At 36.7% G+C, this 19,643-nt stretch overlaps 1 protein-coding gene across 2 annotated transcripts; it reads left to right on the top strand.

Moving 5' to 3' along the window:
• The first annotated feature begins 615 nt into the window (after positions 1-615).
• Positions 616-19,558, top strand: LOC107755124 (solute carrier family 12 member 4-like). 2 transcript variants are annotated; one of them, XM_016571823.1, is made up of 24 exons: positions 616-886; positions 7,552-7,649; positions 7,831-7,962; positions 8,083-8,229; positions 9,381-9,435; positions 9,678-9,808; positions 9,906-10,147; positions 10,634-10,848; positions 11,041-11,205; positions 11,928-12,026; positions 12,208-12,265; positions 12,352-12,526; positions 12,915-13,033; positions 13,293-13,391; positions 13,645-13,764; positions 13,893-13,997; positions 14,907-15,075; positions 15,302-15,497; positions 15,622-15,791; positions 15,992-16,123; positions 16,230-16,337; positions 18,065-18,252; positions 18,581-18,714; positions 19,172-19,558. In XM_016571823.1, the coding sequence occupies exons 1-24, from the start codon at positions 748-750 to the stop codon at positions 19,261-19,263; spliced, it is 3,288 nt and encodes a 1,095-aa protein (XP_016427309.1). In that variant the 5' UTR covers positions 616-747; the 3' UTR covers positions 19,264-19,558. The 2 variants fall into 2 exon arrangements, with proteins under 2 accessions (XP_016427309.1, XP_016427308.1); XM_016571822.1 differs by having other exon boundaries at positions 11,011-11,205.
• Positions 19,559-19,643: the final 85 nt, after the last annotated feature.

Here is a 19,643-nt window from a genome sequence, read left to right as displayed (position 1 = left end):
TAAACTGACAGACACCAACACCCTTGTGATTCACTTAAAGACAAAAATCTTGCAAGAAAAGACAATCACAAAGTTACAGACACTAGTTATCAGCAGATATGCTGATAATGCCTACAATATGATGTCTAAATTTTGGTGCGCACCCATATATATTTGGTCTAGTTCAAAATTATTACTCTTCTGTGAATGTGTGTGACTGAGCTGTTACCTATTAACCTGTTGAAACAGACTGCTGTGTGTACACTCATGTCTTGCCAAGGTATTTACCATTTCCTTTTAACATGCAGACAAAATCCATAGAAGGTTTTCCTTGTAAAGCAGAAAACTCTGAGAGAGATTTTAGCATATTAATGTTACAATAATTTTAGCATATAATATTTATACAAAGACTGTAATAGATCTGGGTTTTAACAGCTGAAAAATGAAACAACTTATCACACATAATGGTTCTTTTCCTCGTCAAGATTGTGATTCATGTTTTAAGCTGGGAAACATGAGTGAGAGCTAGACACAGCTGAAAGAACAAGGGGAAACTGTGAGACAGGCCAAAGTGTCAGGGCCTCTCTATTTGTCTGAACAGGAGGAGGGGCCGGGGGAAGAAGGTGGGGACTATGCTAATGGTTTGAGAGGAAGTGAGGGAAGACTACAGGAATGTGTTGGAGATTTCAGGGAGAGTTCAGCTGGGAACGTGCTATCTGCCAAAAGAAGAAAAACGGAGAGACAGATAAACGTTAAACAGATGAAAACATGCCCCATTTTACTGTGGTACCAGTGCAGGATAACTCTCCGTCCAACTATGACAGTCTAGAGGGAATAAACTGGGTGGATTACAGAGACACAGGACAGGGAGGATACCCTGGACATGGAGACACAGTTAGCTCAGATGGTAAGTTTTTTTTATTTATATATTTATTTATCACTGTGAAAACCAGTCCTCTCGTCATAAAACTTGGGTTTAACTACCTCAGGAGCTGAGTTTGAAAGTTTATTGGGTTTAAAAGTTTGATTTAACCCTAGTATTCTTGACAAACATCATCAAACTATCAGCAATAAGGTAACCATGGCAATTGTTCAGTCACTAACGTCACAGAACCCACTGACCACTTACATTCCAGTTTTTGGGAAAATCTGAAGGAGCTTTATCATGTTGGCAAAGTTGTATCTCCATAAAATGACGTATATATATATATATGATATAAGGGGAGGGATTTAAGAGTAACTCAAGCCGGGACTCTTGGCACAGTGATGACATGCCAGACGCCACATTGGTGTCAAAGGAAAACAATCAAGAGCTAAAGCAGAGGCGGGACCGGGGGTCTGTAATAATGGGACAGGCCTCAAGTATTCATGTACACAAAAGATGGAGCCTTCTCTCTTTGTGCCAAGACAGTAGCTGAGGCTATAACTGGCATTTCTTTCCTCCATTTTGTTCCTTTTCGCTAGCACATTTTAAAAGAGAGAAACTAATTGTAAGTAGAGACAAAGGCAGGAATAAGAGACATCAGCATCTGTTTACTGCAGCTGTAATTGGCATACGGAGAGACCACCAGGTCTGTGGAGACACAACTGTCTTTTTACCCTTTGTGTGTTGGAGTAAAAGGGTGTAAATTTGGGAGTAAGGCTTTTGTAAATGGGATATGCACACCATGCACAACACTTGCAAATACAGTATATAGGCTAATGTACTGTATATTAATTGCTTACTGTTAGTAAGGTCAAGAGAGTGTTGCTAGAGCCAGTCTTGTCACATTTTTGTCTCTAGGCTTTGTAAAAAAAAAAAAAAGAATAATATCTTGCATCAATCAATACATAGCAGATGCTGAACTTGTACGTTAAAATTAATGAACAAATTGAATCATTAAATGATTCACTACAGTAATAAAAAAAAAATAATAATAATAATGCATACATGCAGATTCTTGCCATACAGCATTCCATAAATGATAATTAATTATACAGCTAATCATGAATTAATCATTGCAACAACAAAGAACCCCATCATCTCAAATGGACAGCAAACATTAAGTAAAAAAATCTAGTGGTATATAATCCAAATGAAAGACAGATTCAAAAAGGACATTTAATCACAGAAAAGTAGAAAATGCAAATATACTATATACATGCAAAGTGGTATTCACGTCATGCATTTCCCATGCATTTTTGGGAGTCTTTACTGGCTCTTTAAACTCTCTCTCTCTCTCTCTCTCTCTACTTTGAGCATGGAAATGACAGACTGGAATACCTGCAGAAGTACAATGTACGATTACATAATCCTATTTCTTCGTTTATAATTTCCTAGCAGAAGATGTGTTTGTCCATGACAGGGCAGGTCTGACTTGAATAAATCCTGTGCTGGCCCTTAATATGTTTGCATTTGTGAATAAAATTCAGCAGTAGCCTCACCTATTGACCTCATAGAGGGTCTTCAGAAGATTTAAGTGTGTGTCCTCACAGCACACCATGACATCAGAAAAGGTGGTAGCGGAAATTGTGGGTGGGCATTGAGGTTGTAGATCTCTTTATACCAAATGAGTTTGTGTGATTTTCTCTGTGTAAGCAAGGATGTAAGTTGATGAAGAAGAGTGGTCTTATGTGGCAGTCGCACTGGTGGATCATTTAACTTTAGGAGGGGCAGAGCAGAAGGAGGGTGTGCACACTGCTAACTTTGTTTTTTAGCGTGTCAGCTCAGCGATGTTTAGAGCAGGACTGCACACTGCGGTCATTGTGCTGAAACAGGCCTGTAATGGAAAAGCATCAGCTCTCAGTAAAACCCATGAACCACATCATGCCTTACTTCCACGGTACTTACAAAGGTGACAAAGACATTTATAATGTCGCAACAGATTTATATTTCCAATAAATGAAGTTCTTTTGAAATTTCTATCCATTTAAGAATTCTGAAAAAAATTTATCAATTTCCACAAAAATACAGTATTAAGCGGCACCGGTGTTTTCTTTTCAACATTGATAATAAGAAATATTTCTTGAGCACCAAATCAGCATATTAGAATGATTTCTGAAGGATCATTCTAGAAAAAAAAGGAAATTCAGCTTTGCCATCAGAGGAATAAATTGCATTTTAAAATGTGGTATATAAAATAAAAATCTGTTATTTTACATTGTAATACTATTTCACAATGTTACTGTGTTTACTGTATTTGTAATACATTTTTGATGATGGTGAGCAAATTTTGATGATATTGAGCATACAGTATTTCTTTGAAAAACATTTAAAATATCTTACTAGCCCCAAACTTTTGAGAGTGTACAAGACAGTACAAACGGTAGTGTACCTGTTTAGATATAGTAACTCTTGATGTTGTAAGCTGGATGAACTTGAAAAAGAGTTACACAGAAATGATTACCTTTATTTACATGGTTCTGATTTGTGCACTATTATCTGCTTCATCTCATGTTTACAAAGAGAAATGTACAAATTGTGGAGAGCAAAGTGGTTGTTGTCTGAAAATATTGACTGTATCACATAAACACTCACAAGCCACAAAAAACAGTCAATCATCATAAAACACTCAACACCACACACACACCCCTCCACTGTTGGTACATGAAACAACAAGGGTAATAATCATCTAAATTTTAAATAGAGGAACAAATTCATACTGACATCACATGATAACAGGTTACTAAACAAGATAACACATTCAACAAAACCTGCAAAGGGAAAAACAATGGAATAGCCTAATATTAACTATTAATGCTGGGAAAAATCACAAATTAGACTCTTCTGTGTAGTCCTTGTGTTGATATCTTAAAGTATATTGAAATAAATAAATACATAAATAATGCAGTGCATTATTGGCATTATTCACTTTTTTTCACAGTGTTGTTTTCATAGAGCTTTTGAGTATTTATTCTATCTGTCTTTTGCTAATGTTTTAAATTGGAACTTCATCAGTACAGCTTCTTCTCCCTTATTAACGCACATCAAAGCCTTCGTTCATTCTGCTCTCCCAGCAGGGTCCAATTCCACAGACTTACTCAACTGTACTCAACTAATTCTCAAAGTCTATTACCAGTGATGGGCTATTGTGTAACAAACGTCTCTTCTCATGAAAAAGGCATAAAAGTGGCAGTCCACCCCTTTTGTTTGTAAAGGCTAAAACACTGGTAAAAGCTTGGGTGTGTAAATTACATCATCTTTAAACTGTTAAAAAGGTATTGGTGGGGCTAAAATTAAACATGCATAAACGGTAAGCATTAATGCAATGTAAAAGTCACTAATTTCCCCAAGTATCCTATACATAAATTAATAATGTTAACATGACTGTTCTTAAGATACTTACTGGAGCTGTTGACTTGTAATAAAGGATCGGTAGAGTGATGTGTCATGCAGGACAAACAGAGTGGGTTATGCAGTTATGAAGTTAATGAGCACAATGGTTAGTCTCAAAATTCAAAACACTAATACAAATCATCACAGACAGAAGCACACATGAGTGAACACACACCTGCTGTTAACAATGTACTTACACAGCGGATATTATTATTACAATCACGTCAAGTAAGCAAGTACACCATCATAACACATTACATTGCCAAAAAGGGCTAAATCAGGCTAAACAGCATGACTTTCACTCATTATGAAGACATTAAATGTTTAATAAATGGGATGTTCGGCCAATTTCACACATAACTTCCTTGCCAGCTAGTTTATTTCTTCGTGAGGTTAATCAGGTTTGCATTTTCCAACACAACGTGTTTTTGTCTCTTCAGTATATTCCACTTTGGAGGTAAATGCGCTATTTGCTCTAAAGCTGGTCTACCTTTGGGCTATTGTCTGAGCGACAATTTGCAGATGTTTGAACAGAGCTGTTTTCTGCAGCTGGTTACCAAATGTGCCTGAGTCTTCCCTTGTACTGTGCAATAACAGCTTATGTGTGTCACTTTTTTAAGATTGTTGAAAACCAATGACTGTGTAGCATCTAAAGGAATGATTATACAATCTTCACTGTAAACAAGTAATGCTCTTGTCCACTAGATTGGATAAATGTTGCTATTGTGAGCATGTGAAGTCTCTCAGCTCACTTTAAACAACACATGCGTGAGGTTAGTAGTTTTGGCTTTGATCTGCAACTTTTGGCACAACCCTGTTAACGTGTTCGGACCTGCCACCCTAAAGCTCCTGCTTCCCCCTCCTGCAGTTACACAGCAAGACACATTCTTTATTGGGCCTGTCAAATCATTTCTGTTAGGCTTTGTGTGGAAACAATCCAGTAAACATATCTGGTATACATATCAGTTCCTTTCAAACATTTCTTGCTCAGGATACAAATTGTTAACATCTTTGTAGCGTTCAAAAACGAAATACATTTTATCTCACAGATTAAGGCAAGACATATTTGTCCACGTATAACGCTAGATGGCAGCATTTGACCATTGTTTTTCTAGGTTGTGTTATACAGTAATGATATGGTATTGATTTGAGACCACCATATTGATTGATTGAAGGAATTTTAATGCAATTTAATCAATACATTTTAATAAATTCAGGATTTCATAGTATTTGGCATGTCTTTTATCCAAGCAGTGAACATGTTCAGTGTCACAAATTTACTTATTTGATTAGTGACCAAATAAATAGTTCATTTAATTATTCATTTTAGCAGTGGCGTTGCTAGGGATTCTGGGCCATTGCACTGATTTTGCCCTGGGGCCCCTGTTGTGGACCCCTCTCAACCTCTGGGCCCTATGCACTCTGTCCCCCTTTTCCCCCGGGTATAGCGACGCCCCTGTATCCCAGATTCATTTGGATCCCAGATTTTCAATACCAGCTCAGATAATAAAGAACATATTCAAGTATAATACTCCACTGGAGAATGGCTATTCCATTTTCTGCATTTTCAGGCATTTTATTAAACGAGTGTTTAAAATGTGTTAACATTCTGGATTAAAAGTTTTGTGGAAGGCCTTTATTGTGATTTTGTGTGTGTTCATCACTCTAAATACTTTGTGTGATTCTGCTCACATGTTAAATCTGTTGTGTAAGTGTGTAGCAGGGTTTCTGATTTATCAGTTGATGCTATTTGAACCAGAGGGTCAGTGTGTGTGTAAATGTAAAGTGTGTGCATGCACATTTTAGCAAATGTACCATTGGCATGGGTGTGCGTGTGTGTGTTTGTGTGTAAACTCTGATCCCCATCGCTCTCTCAGTAACAGTTAATAGTTCACATTGACCTGGATATAGACTATGAGCACAGCTCAGAGTGCTGCCTGCCTTGCTGTACATAGACAAACATGCTGATCCACAACAATGCTCATGCAAACTCTACCCATAATGGCAAATTAACCCTGGACGCAGGTGAGTGAGACCTATACCAAGCAAACTGCAAGGGCAGAGATTTCAATTTAATCTTGACATCAGACCAGTTGCTGTCCTTTTTTATTATATATTTGTGAGCAACTGATTAATTGCAAATTGAAGTCTGTAATGTAGACTAATATGGGAGGGAATATATCCCAGTATCTCTTTCTGAATTATCACCTCCAATTTGGTCTTTTCAATTTCTAATGTCTGACTTCTACCCTCCATAGAGCAAAAACAAAAAACGCTACATTTGAACAATTGGATAGACAGGCTAATATAATCAATGTGGGTGTCAGACTCTAGTGCAAAAAATGTTTAAGTAGGAAACAGATATAGACCAAACTGCATAATTATGATGAACTTGACAAATTGGTATCTATCACAGTATGCGTCATTAAGACTAGCACTGTATTTGTGTGCCTTGCTTTAGCAGTGTTTGTATTGACATTTGTTGTGAGAGCACAAAACAATCGAACGGATTAAGTGTTCAGATTCAGTGACCTGATTAAAGGGAACAGCTGCAAGGCATTATTTGTTTATGTGAAACTTTTTATTAAATGAAATAATTGTAAAGGACTACAAATTCAGCTTCTGTATTTGTTTGTTTAACACACTCCACCACTACATACTGATACATTTATTTTTAATTTGTTTCCATTTTTATTTACATATCTGAGGAGGATAATATTTTTCAAAAATAAAAGTAAAATGATCTCATTTGATTCAGTTCTTGCACAATGACACAATGTAAGAGTGTAAAGAATAGGACATTGGTCACATTTAATTAGTGGGCGTAGGACAGGAAATTACATTATAAATGTGGGCAAAGCTTACAGTTATTCTGAGAAAAAAATGGCTGGATAAGTATTTCTTTCTTTCTTTCTTTTCCCCTCATCAGTTAAATGGGCAGTAAATATTAAACCAATCTAGATTAAATAAGTTATATTTCTGTGATGATACAACATATGGAAAAGGATAATAGAATAATAAGTATAATGATAAATATAAAAATAATTATAAATAATAATAATAGGTAAAATAATAAAGGATAATAAAAGACAATTAAATCAAATTGAAGTTGATCTGTTGGTAAAGGCTTCAAATTAAAAAAATAATTATTAATCAAATAAAAAGCTAATGGACACAATATGCACCCACTACATATCAATGATGTATATGCCTGTTAAATCCGGTAAATAAAGTTTCAATATCAACCCTCCCTCCAGGTCATGGCAATCATAAAGAAGACAGTCCTTTCCTCAGCACTTCTGACTCAGCATCTAAGAGGAATGACTACTACGACAAAAACTTGGCCCTGTTTGAGGTCCATTTTTTATTTTCATTTCCTTCTCTTTGTAATATTTCCCGCTAAATATATAATCTAAAATCTCAATAATGTTCCCAAATTCAACATTAAAAAATGAGAATTTTTTTCATGTTATGTTATGGGTAGAATTCTGCTATATGTTTTAGTATGTTTGTTACTGACGTGTATCTTTCCATAGGAAGAGCTGGATATCCGGCCGAAGGTCTCGTCTCTTCTCAGTCGGCTGGTCAGTTACACAAATGTTACTCAGGGAGCCAAAGAACATGAAGAGGCAGAAAGTGCTGATGCATCCAGAAGACAAGTGCCCAAGGTTACAAAGTGTTATTTTCACTATAATAAAAAAGGCAACATTATATTTTCACTGTAACCAAAACATCTGCAACAATGTTGTTCTGAAGGACTTTTCCCTCTTCTACTTTGTTCTCTGTAGTCTCCGAATATGGGCACACTGATGGGAGTGTACCTGCCATGTCTGCAGAACATCTTTGGTGTGATTCTCTTTCTACGTCTCACCTGGATAGTAGGAACAGCAGGTGTCGTCCAATCCTTCCTCATTGTTCTCATGTGCTGTTCCTGTGTGAGTTGTTGCAGACACACCCTGTCAAACACACTGTCAGGCTCACTCGTACTTTTGCTTTTCCTTGTGTGTCTTTCCTGTTAACAAACAATCTAGCATTGTTTTTAAGCAGTTTGACACTGACAATATAGAGAATTGTCCAAAACAAGACACGCAGAGTATGAAATAATGTAAAATATGACAGTAGCCTATGTCAAATAATATGGAGAAATGGAAATAGTAAGCCAGTAAATAAAGGTTAACACTGACAATTTAACAGCAGTTTGCAGAGTGCTAAGATGAGAAAAAAACTAATGACTGTTCACTAGCCTGATGCTCTGTAGATAAAAAGTGCTCGTAAGTCTGGTTGTGCATGACTGAATTCTCTAACTTCTGTCGGACAGCAGTCACACAGGTTGTGTACAGTCCTTTATTATTTGTGTGCTTTTCTCAGACAGCGTGTCTGATGAGTAGCATTTTGAAATAGAATCATAATGAGCTTTATTGCCAGGTATGTTTACACATACGAGGAATTTGTTTTAGTGACAGAAGCTCCACAGTGCAACAGAATGACAGTGACAAGACAGGACACAGATAATAAAAAGAATAATATACAAATATACAAAATAGACAATGTACAAAATAGCAAAAACACAATATATAATAGAGACAATTATGTATGTACAGGTATGCTATGTGCAAATTTGAAATGTAAAAAAGTATTGAGTCCTGGTTGGAATGCACATGTCTTCACAGAAACTGATATATGATGTTACAGTCTCTGTGAGCTCGTCCAGATCGGTGGCAGCGGCTTCAAAGAAAGCATGCAAGCATTATATTAACTTAAATAGCAAGCTTGCATGCTATATTTAGTCTCCTGGAGAAAAATGTTCATAATGCATTAGCCTGGAAAACATGTATTAAATTAATTTGAGATTACATCAATCTATTTATTTATTAGATTAAGTTGCTACTATTACTGGCTAACCCTCATATGTTGCTGTTATTGATTAGTAAGGCAGGCAGTGTGTGAGCTCTGTAACTCTGCCAATAGTGCACATAATGAGTTTGATATGTGGAAAGCACAAAATGATGTGTAACATAAAATATAGTTAAAATGTTTAAATGTATGATTTTTTTTTTCTATTTGTCTATTTATTCATTTTTAACAGACAATGTTAACAGCAATCTCGATGAGTGCCATAGCCACAAATGGTGTAGTTCCAGGTAATTTTAAATGTTTGTACCTTTGTATTATAACATTTTATAAAAAACAGTACATTACCAGGAAACCTGTTAATAATTATCTTCCTACAGCTAATATTGTACATTAGAAAGAAATATCAGTATTGAAGATTTTAGATTACGTTTTTAAATTTTGATCTAATTATGATTATGACAAGGTTAATAATAGCTATCGTTATTTTCCTACAAAAATCTATTTATTTACTGTTTTTTTTTTTTGGCAGCTGGTGGGGCCTATTTCATGATATCTCGGTCTCTGGGCCCTGAGTTTGGTGGTGCAGTTGGTCTCTGTTTTTATTTGGGCACAACCTTCGCTGCTGCCATGTACATACTGGGAGCAATTGAAATATTTCTGGTCAGTCTCATTATTATGACAACATACACACAATGATCCAAACTCCAAAATGATCCAGTTCTGATAATAATCATTCATCAACTCTTATTGTCTACAGAAATATCTGATTCCTCAGGCTGCCATATTCCATCCCGCAGATATTCATGCAGGGAGTGGTGCGATGCTGAATAACATGCGGGTGTACGGCACAATATGTTTGAGCCTTATGGCTGTGGTTGTCTTTGTGGGGGTCAAATATGTCAACAAATTTGCCTCCCTTTTCCTGGCCTGTGTCATAATCTCCATTGTTTCCATCTATGCCGGAGCTGTCAAATCCATCTTCCTCCCTCCTGAGTTTCCGTAAGTATCAGTTGATAGTCAAAACCAGTGGTTCCCAACCCTGGTCCTGGAGGCACCCCAACACTGCACATTTTGCATGTCTCCTTTCTCTGACACAGCAGTTTCAGCTCTTGGAGTCTCTCCTAATGAGCTGATGATCTGAATCAGGTGTGTTTGATTAAGGAGACATGCAAAACATGCAGTGTTGGGGTGCCTCCAGGACCAGGGTTGGGAACCACTGGTCAAAACAATACACAAAATGTTATATGCGGATTAATGTGCCAAAAGTCTGTGCCTGTTATTTGTTTTGGAAATAATATACATAATAGGCCTATATTGAAAGAATAAAGTCTATTTATAGCTTAATTTTTCTTAATATTTGGATCGAAAATGAACTTAGATGAACTACTTACACAGTTTTCTTGTGATGCAGAATGAAAATATAATTGGTACAAATAAGCATATAAGAACTTGTAGTTTTTATTCTTTCTCATTTAAATTGTGTAGGATCTGCATGTTAGGAAACCGCACATTGGTTCGTGATTTGTTTGATGTCTGTGGGAAGACAGTAGTTGTCGGTAATGACACAATTCCCAGCCAGCTGTGGAAGAACTTCTGCAGCTCTGAGAATTCCAGCAGTGCTCATTGTGACGAGTACTTCCTCCACAACAATATAACAGAGATCCAGGGCATTCCTGGGCTGGCCAGTGGGATCATTAAAGGTAGGGAGACATTGATCTGGACCACAGCATGGCATCTAGGTCAAAAAAGAAAGAAAAGATTACAGATTAGAAAATTACAAGATATATTTAAAGGCTCTCTTTTTCTGGGCACTTGCTATTTAACATGTAATATTTGTGGCTTTGCACATTTTATTTCATTAGGACTGCTTTGTGCATGTGTGTATGTTACAGAAAACTTGTGGGGGGATTACATGGAGAAAGGGCAGATTCTCGAAAAGGGAAGTCTGCCCTCTGTTGATGTCCATGGCTCCATGGAGACCTTTGGCTTCTATGTGTCTGCTGACATCGCCACATCCTTTACCCTCTTGGTGGGAATCTTTTTTCCTTCTGCCACAGGTAAAATTCATCTGTCCTGTTTGGTTAAGAAATATAATTGTTTATGACACAGCTCCCTGTAATACTTTATTCTGATAGGTCAGTCGTAGAATCCAGGTGTAATATTAGGTGTGTAAAATTCAAACATTTGGTTACCTGATTAATATTAGTGCATATGACCCCCTTTGAAAGAAAGAAAAAATTAAAGAAAGTAAGCACAAGCCATGCAAGCATCACTGTGGGAAGCAGAAAGTAGCTCTTTTCAATTGCTCCTTCAACTGCAAGTGCCAATATCTTGCCAATCTGTTAAAATCACCAAACGGCATTCTGGGTTGAGCGAGCGGCGCTGAGCGTATTGAGCGAGCGGAGCGGAATCTTCAGAAAGGCGCTCTGCGCTCTTAAGGAAATATTACCACTCCGCTCACATGCTCTGGTTGGGGTAGCGCCATATTTCATTTTTGATGGGAATGTAAACGAGGCTGTGAAGGATAGAAGTACAGTGCATTCAATAGACTGTACTGTTGTTTAACAACATACCAATTGTTCAGCTAAAACGTCAAAAAAAAAAGTAGACAAAAAGCTCCCTAAAACAGTTTTGTGAGTTGTGAGAATGACGTGTGTAATAAGCGAGATAATGTCTTGTCAGCTGAATGTACACTTTATCTTTTTTACACATCTAAGTATTACTTGAAGGAAAATGACTTGAAATTCAGTATTTTTGTCTCTCTGCATCTCTGGGACAGGCATAATGGCAGGATCAAACAGATCTGGAGATCTGAGAGATGCACAGAAGTCTATACCGATAGGGACTATCCTGGCTATTACAACTACCTCTCTTGTCTGTATCCTTTTTGCTGTTGGTAGTACTGATATTATGTTTAAAACAAGATTTTAACTATTACTCTTATCGACAGTATGTTATTTTAGGACTCATTTGTATTTTTGTGTTATACAAACTTTTTTTCCAAGAGCAGTTTTATTTAGCATTCAAAGTTCCATAGAATACCTTGACTCAGTTGATAGACTTCAGCTCTGTGGTTCTGTTTGGGGCCTGTATTGAGGGTGTGGTGCTGAGAGATAAGTAAGTAATGTAGAGATTACAAATGCAACATTTTTAGATGGAAACAAGCATGTTGTGCCTCATGTGTTCTTGCGTATACCTTTTAGATTTGGAGATGCTGTCAGTAAAAACTTGGTGGTTGGCACACTGTCCTGGCCCTCTCCCTGGGTCATTGTGATTGGCTCCTTCTTCTCCACAGTGGGTGCAGGACTTCAGTCCCTGACAGGAGCTCCTCGTCTCCTGCAAGCCATTGCTAAAGATAACATCATTCTTTTTCTTAGAGTAAGAGATCTCCTGATATATGATCGCAAAAAAATATACCAAATAAACACTCCACATCTTTTTTCACCCTGGTGCTTTTCTTCATTACAATACCAATTTGAACATGAAGCATGTTGAGCTTTTATCTGTGGTTCATAATGTATTGTATAACTACTGTGTTTTAAGCCTTAAAACATGACTGATGAAGTTAAAAAGAATTTCAGTAACATGAAAATGGACTTCCTGGATTATATTTACTTCCTTTTCTGGAATGCCAAACCACAAAAGCCATAAAAGAAAGCATTTGCATGTCATATGTAAAATGTTTTTCCTAAAATGCAAATATGTGATGCTAACAGCTGACTGCTGCTTTCTGTCCCTGTGTGTCAATGTGTTTGCACATGCACAGGTTTTTGGACATGGTAAAGCTAATGGAGAGCCCACGTGGGCCCTGCTGCTGACGGGACTCATAGCAGAGCTCGGCATCCTCATTGCATCACTGGATATGGTTGCTCCTATTCTCTCCATGTGAGGACAAAGCACAAATATACACACAGATACATCACTATCACACAAAATAAATGATCAAAATTCTATAATAAGATGTCATTTTATATTGAATATCATGTTAATACATTTACATTTTTAATTATTCTTTTCACCAGCCAAAAATAAAGATGCTTATTCATGTTTAATTTGATGTCAAAATGGTTTTTCACCTGAAATGCCATTGCATGTATTACATGACACTTATTCTAATGTGTATATCTGTTTGTTCACTTTACAGGTTTTTCCTGATGTGTTATCTTTTTGTAAATTTGGCATGTGCAGTACAAACACTTTTAAGAACGCCAAACTGGAGACCTCGGTTCAGATACTACCACTGGTAAGTGTGCATTTAAATTTTGTTTGTATTCATTCGTATCTTATTTGTGCAAATCCAGAGAACTTCTCTTAGTCACATTTGAATTCAGGTCAAATGTGATCTCACTGGTATTCAGCAATTGAAATCCACTATTCACTTCTTGCAGATATGTAAAAATGACTTCCAATAAAACAATTCCAGCTATTGTAACAATAGTGTAGAGTAAAATAATGGGTATTTTTTTATGAAATGCTCTCTGTTCTCTCCCTCTCAGGGCTCTGTCTTTTCTGGGCATGAGTATGTGTTTAGCCCTTATGTTCATCTCCTCTTGGTACTATGCCATAGTAGCGATGGGTATTGCTGGTATGATCTACAAATACATTGAGTATCAGGGGTAGGTGATTTCCAATTACATCCATTAAACTAACATACAGTAAATCCCTTTGAAGCACTTGAAGAGTCACTTGAATTCTCCATCTTTAGTTCACAAATCTTTGGCTTGTATATTTTTCTCGCTTTTAGAGCAGAGAAGGAATGGGGGGACGGGATCCGCGGGTTGTCTCTTAGTGCCGCCCGTTACGCTCTTCTTCGCCTGGAGGCTGGACCACCCCACACCAAAAACTGGAGGTTAGTTTGTCACAGACAGTGTGTTTTCCCCAATAAATGACTGCTGTACATAGAATACATGATATAAACCAAACCACTGAAGATAATATATAAAAAGATGTTAGATAAAAAGTGTAGATAAATGCTAACTTTAAAATATTATCAGCTGATATTTTTCCAAAACACATATTTGAAAATGACCTGGGAACACCTTCACTTAATTTAGTTAAATAATGTTTAAGAAGCCAGGATATATTGTTTGAATAACATACTCCTGTAGGCGTACTTCAAACAGTGTTTGTACTGTCAGTAACACATTAGTATTGCAGTGTTCAAAAGTTGCGTTGGTAAGATTTCCTAATGTTTATGAAAGAAGTATCTTATACTCACCCAGACTGAACATAACATTTATTTGATAATTACAGTAAAAACAGTAATATTGTCAAATATGATTACTAAAATAACTGTTTTCCTATTGAATATATATATATTTTAAATCCTGTCATGGCAAGCTGAATTTTCAGCAGCCGTTATTCCAGTCTTCCAGTCTTTGTCACATGGTAGAACGAAATCATTCTAATATGCTTATTTGGTGACCAGGAAATCTTTGTTCCTATTATTATCAATGTTGAGAAAAGTTGTGCTGCTTAATATTATAGTGAAAACCATGATGCTTTGATGAATATAAAGTTCAAAAGGTCAGCCTTTATTTGAAACATTAATACATTATACATCACAGTCACTTTAGTCAATTTAATGCGCCTGTGCTGAATAAAAGTAATAATTTCTTATAAACAGTAGTGTATGTAGGCATACAATATTGAAAAGCAGTTATATTAGATATATACACACATATTTTATATTTTAATATATATATTTTTTATAAATAATAATTACACTACAATAACATTAAAATGAAATTGCTAATAGGCCACAACTGCTGGTTCTTCTGAAGTTGGATGAGGACCTGCATGTGAAGTATCCCAGAATGCTTACCTTTGCCTCACAGCTGAAGGCAGGAAAAGGTCTAACCATTGTAGGATCAGTGATACAGGGCAACTTCCTGGAATGCTATGGGGAAACACAAGCGTCAGAACAGGTGAGGAAGTTTCCTGATCTTCACACACTTTTAGCATCACCACGACTGTAACTGTGATCCTAAATTACAGATGCAAATACAATGATGGTTACTTTATACTTTATGAATCTGCAGCCATATTCAATATTTGTAGTTGCCACGAAATTAGGTCTACTGTCTTTGCAGCTCTATCAGCCTCTCTGGAGTGTGCTGAGAGATTTCACTAAGTTTCCATACCCTCCACCAGGCAATAAAGAGCATGATGGAGATTGAGCGGGTGAAGGGCTTCTGTCAAGTGGTGGTCGCCTCCAAAGTGCGAGAGGGGATCGCGCACCTCATCCAGTCCTGTGGTCTGGGAGGCATGAAACATAACACAGTCGTTATGGGTTGGCCATATGGCTGGAGACAGAGTGAAGACCCACGGGCTTGGAAAAGCTTTATTAGTAAGAACAAGAGTTTGGGAAAGGTTTATTTGAATTATGTGCACTTGTAATTGTCTGCACTGAAGCACAGTACTTAGAAAGGTTGACGTAAATCTACTCCTCTTTCATATTCTCTCAATTGTAGATACAGTCCGGTGCACTACAGCTGCCCACCTTGCTCTGATGGTCCCAAAAAATGTATCATTCTATCCCAGCAATCATGAGCGCTTTTCTGATGGATATATTGATGTGTGGTGGATTGTCCATGATGGTGGAATGCTCATGCTGCTGCCTTTCCTTCTCAAACAACATAAGGTGAACAATTAATCATTGATACTTTTTAAAATACACGTAATTTAAATGTTAGAAAAAGACTTCATGGGAATCAATTAGAATGATCTAAATTAATAGATTTATTGTGTAATTTATGTTTTAGATGCTTTCTGGCAATATTTGTTCTGACAATCAAAATATTTTTTAATAAAACATATATTTTTTGGTTTCTTGCACTTCAGGTCTGGCGTAAATGTAAGATGCGTATCTTCACTGTGGCTCAAATGGACGATAACAGCATTCAGATGAAGAAGGATCTGGCAACCTTCCTGTACCAGCTCAGATTAGAAGCAGAGGTGGAAGTGGTTGAGATGGTATACAGAACACTTTAGCTTTGCTATTAATACTTCACATCCCACCCTATCACATAATGTATTTATGCCATTATAATTTCATGATGTCGAATGTTGTTATTTGCAGCATGACAGCGATATCTCAGCATATACGTATGAGCGGACACTGATGATGGAACAGAGGTCGCAGATGCTAAAACAAATGAGGCTGTCCAGTGCAGAGAGAGACAGAGAGGTACTGCGACATTCACTTATGTCTCTTTTGTACTAACACTGTAGCTACAGGATGTTCACTGTTTTTTTACCAGTTATACAGAAGAATATACATAAATATATTATGAAATGACAACCTGTCACGCCCTTGGACTGTCTGTGTGTTTGTTTTCCTCCCCATGTGTTCCCAGTTACCTAGTTTCTCCCCTGTCTAATTAGTCATTCCGTTCAGCTGTGTTTCCCCAATTATTCTCGTTGAGTTTTGTATTTATGGTGTGGTCTGCCCCTTGATTTGTGTTCGGTGTCTTACGTCATGTTGTGCTACTCCATTGTTCCTGTTAGCCCTGTGTTTCCCTCCTGGATGATTAAAGACTCTCGTTTTGTGTTAACTCCTCGACTCCATGTTCACTGTTTTTTTACCAGTTATACAGAAGAATATACATAAATATATTATGAAATGACAACCTGTCACGCCCTTGGACTGTCTGTGTGTTTGTTTTCCTCCCCATGTGTTCCCAGTTACCTAGTTTCTCCCCTGTCTAATTAGTCATTCCGTTCAGCTGTGTTTCCCCAATTATTCTCGTTGAGTTTTGTATTTATGGTGTGGTCTGCCCCTTGTTTTGTGTTCGGTGTCTTACGTCATGTTGTGCTACTCCATTGTTCCTGTTAGCCCTGTGTTTCCCTCCTGGATGATTAAAGACTCTCGTTTTGTGTTAACTCCTCGTCTCCTCGCTCCTCCAGCAGGCAAATTGTGACAACACCCTTGCCAAAGTTATTTTGAAGTATTTACTTAAATGTTACACAAAATATTTTTCTATACTAAAAGTATTTTCATATAATTGTGTCTACTGAAATGTAGTCATTGTATTATTTCATGCAAAAAATTCTAAACCACAAACTAATATTGTGCAAGAAAATTAGCACAAGCACTTTTTTTTTTCAAATGATATAATTTGTTTTGACAGCATGTCACAAAGTACATTTTGTGAACTAAATATCATAAAGTAAAAAAGCATAAAAAATGGGGACAGTGCCAACTATGACTGTATTCTGTATATACTATATTCTATCTATTCTATTCTATTCTATTCTACTATGACACTGATGATGGTGTGATATCGCAAACATTTTGTCTTTGTACTGAGCACTTTTGCTCAATTTGTATGGTCCCTGAATAAGTATTTTTGAAGATTTTTTTCTTTTCTCAAAGGATATTGTGTGCAGGCTTTTATTTTTATTTTCTATTATCTATAGATAATCTATAGATCTTTTTTAACCAGAATAATGTTATATAGTGCATATAAGTGACATATACAGTACATGTCAGTGTTTGACATGATCGTTGACACTGTTATTTGTGAAGTTAATATGCGAGTATTTTGTCATTCAGGCCGCTCATTTTGTGTACAAAATACATATTACATTTACGAAATGAATAATTTGTAGAAAAAAATGCAAAACAACCCATTTTGTGGGTTAATATTCACAAAATGAATACAAAATGCATTTTGTGGTTTAGATTTTTGTACACTAACTGTGATGCATTACTGTATGGTAGAAACATGCAATTGGCTTTTGTCTTTCTCTTTACAAAATGCATCAAAGTGTACATTTTGTAATGAAATACAGCATTTCATGTCACAAAATGAGTGCTGTCATACTTGATGCTCCATGCTAGCGACACATTTAATGTCCTGTTGACTGCAGTAGCAGCTCTCTTAAGTGTGGTCTCATTACTCTTTACTGTAGGCCCAGCTAGTGAAGGACAGACACTCGCTGATAAGAATGGGCAGTCTATACTCAGATGAAGAAGAGGAAACCATTGAAGTATTACCAGAGAAAAACCAGATGACCTGGACTAGTGAAAAAATAGAAGCAGAAAGACGAAACCGAAGCAACGCACCAGAAAACTTCAGAGAACTAATTAGCATTAAACCGTGAGTAGGCAAGCAGGAACAAGAGCTGGAATGCCACCACTGCACTCTATCAACACTGTATTTGGCACAAAGTAGTAGGTTTTACTTTTTATGTTTCTATAATAGACCTATTTGATTTTTATGGTTAGCATAAAGAGGATATTTGTTCCTTGTTGTGTTTACATAAGCAAACTATGTGGGTGTGCATGCTTGTGTACTTTCAGTGTGGTATTACCTATAATCCTGAAAGGTCCTAGTTTGTTTTATTTATTTATTTTTAAATTCCACACATTTGCCAAACATATTTATCCACCTTAGTTTAAATCAAAAGTCTGTGTGTTTGTTACAGTGACCAATCTAATGTTCGGCGGATGCACACGGCAGTGAAGCTGAATGAGGTTATTGTTAATAGATCTCATGATGCCAGACTTGTGCTGCTGAACATGCCAGGACCTCCACGCAACCCAGAGGGAGATGAAAACTGTATCCTTCCCAAAGAATGATATACTTTAAAGGGGTCATATGATGCTGCTAAAAAGAACATTATTTGGTGTATTTGGTGTAATGAAATGTGTTTATGCGCAGATCGTGACGTAGGTATGTGGGGGTGTGTTAGAACGAGCCGTTTTAGGTAGGCGTGGCTGACTCTTAACTTTTATAAAGAATATCTCTTTGGATTTGAGACTTTAGTCTTTGCAACTTTACAGATCTTCTTTATGCACCAAGAGTTTGTAACACTCCAAAGAGAAAGGAAAAATTGAAATCGCATCATATGACCCCTTTAAGTACTGTATTAAAGCTTTCTTTTGCTGGTTTGCTTCATTTTTGGTAAGATATAGATAAATCCAACATGAAAATATGCCTTGTTTGGGCAAAAATCCCTGTTATTTATGGTATAAATGTATTGCTACTTCTCATGTTTCTTTAACTCCGATTTCAGATATGGAATTTCTTGAGGTGTTAACTGAGGGTCTAGAGAGAGTGCTGCTTGTAAGAGGTGGAGGTCGTGAGGTCATCACTATCTATTCCTGAATGGCCAAAGATCAATACATAGACCACCGTTACTGTTTGTTACTTTATCTACAAAAGTGGCATATAAAGAATATGCATACTGAACATCTTATGCCAGCCTAAACATATCATAGTTCATGAAAAGGGGTTTTACACTAAAATGCACTATTTGATCAATTAATTTCACTTGAAATACTTCAATGGCACACTTGGCCTGTTTCAGTTGTGTACCTTTTCAACTGAACCCCTTCCACATTCACACTATAACATTCAGAATCACTTTGGAATTTATGCCATGTTTGCTACACACAAAAAACCCCAGATGATTCTAGCAACAACATTGCTTACGTATGACATTAAGTAGACAATCCCAATTTTAAAATATTTGAGGTTTTGCCACC

The sequence above is a fragment of the Sinocyclocheilus rhinocerous genome, unplaced genomic scaffold (assembly GCF_001515625.1).
Source record: "Sinocyclocheilus rhinocerous isolate Xijiao unplaced genomic scaffold, SAMN03320098_v1.1 scaffold591, whole genome shotgun sequence".
Classification (NCBI taxonomy): Eukaryota; Metazoa; Chordata; class Actinopteri; order Cypriniformes; family Cyprinidae; genus Sinocyclocheilus; species Sinocyclocheilus rhinocerous.
The sequence above is the reverse complement of the archived record's forward strand: the minus strand, read 5'-3'. Positions and strand labels throughout refer to the sequence as shown.

Coding starts and splice junctions, on each gene's coding strand:
- LOC107755124 (XM_016571822.1), top strand. CDS start 748: ATGCCCCATTTTACTGTGGTACCAGTGCAGGATAACTCTCCGTCCAAC. Junction 9,809..9,905: donor GAGCAATTGAAATATTTCTG/GTCAGTCTCATT, acceptor TATTGTCTACAG/AAATATCTGATTCCTCAGGC. Junction 16,124..16,229: donor AGGTGGAAGTGGTTGAGATG/GTATACAGAACA, acceptor TGTTATTTGCAG/CATGACAGCGATATCTCAGC.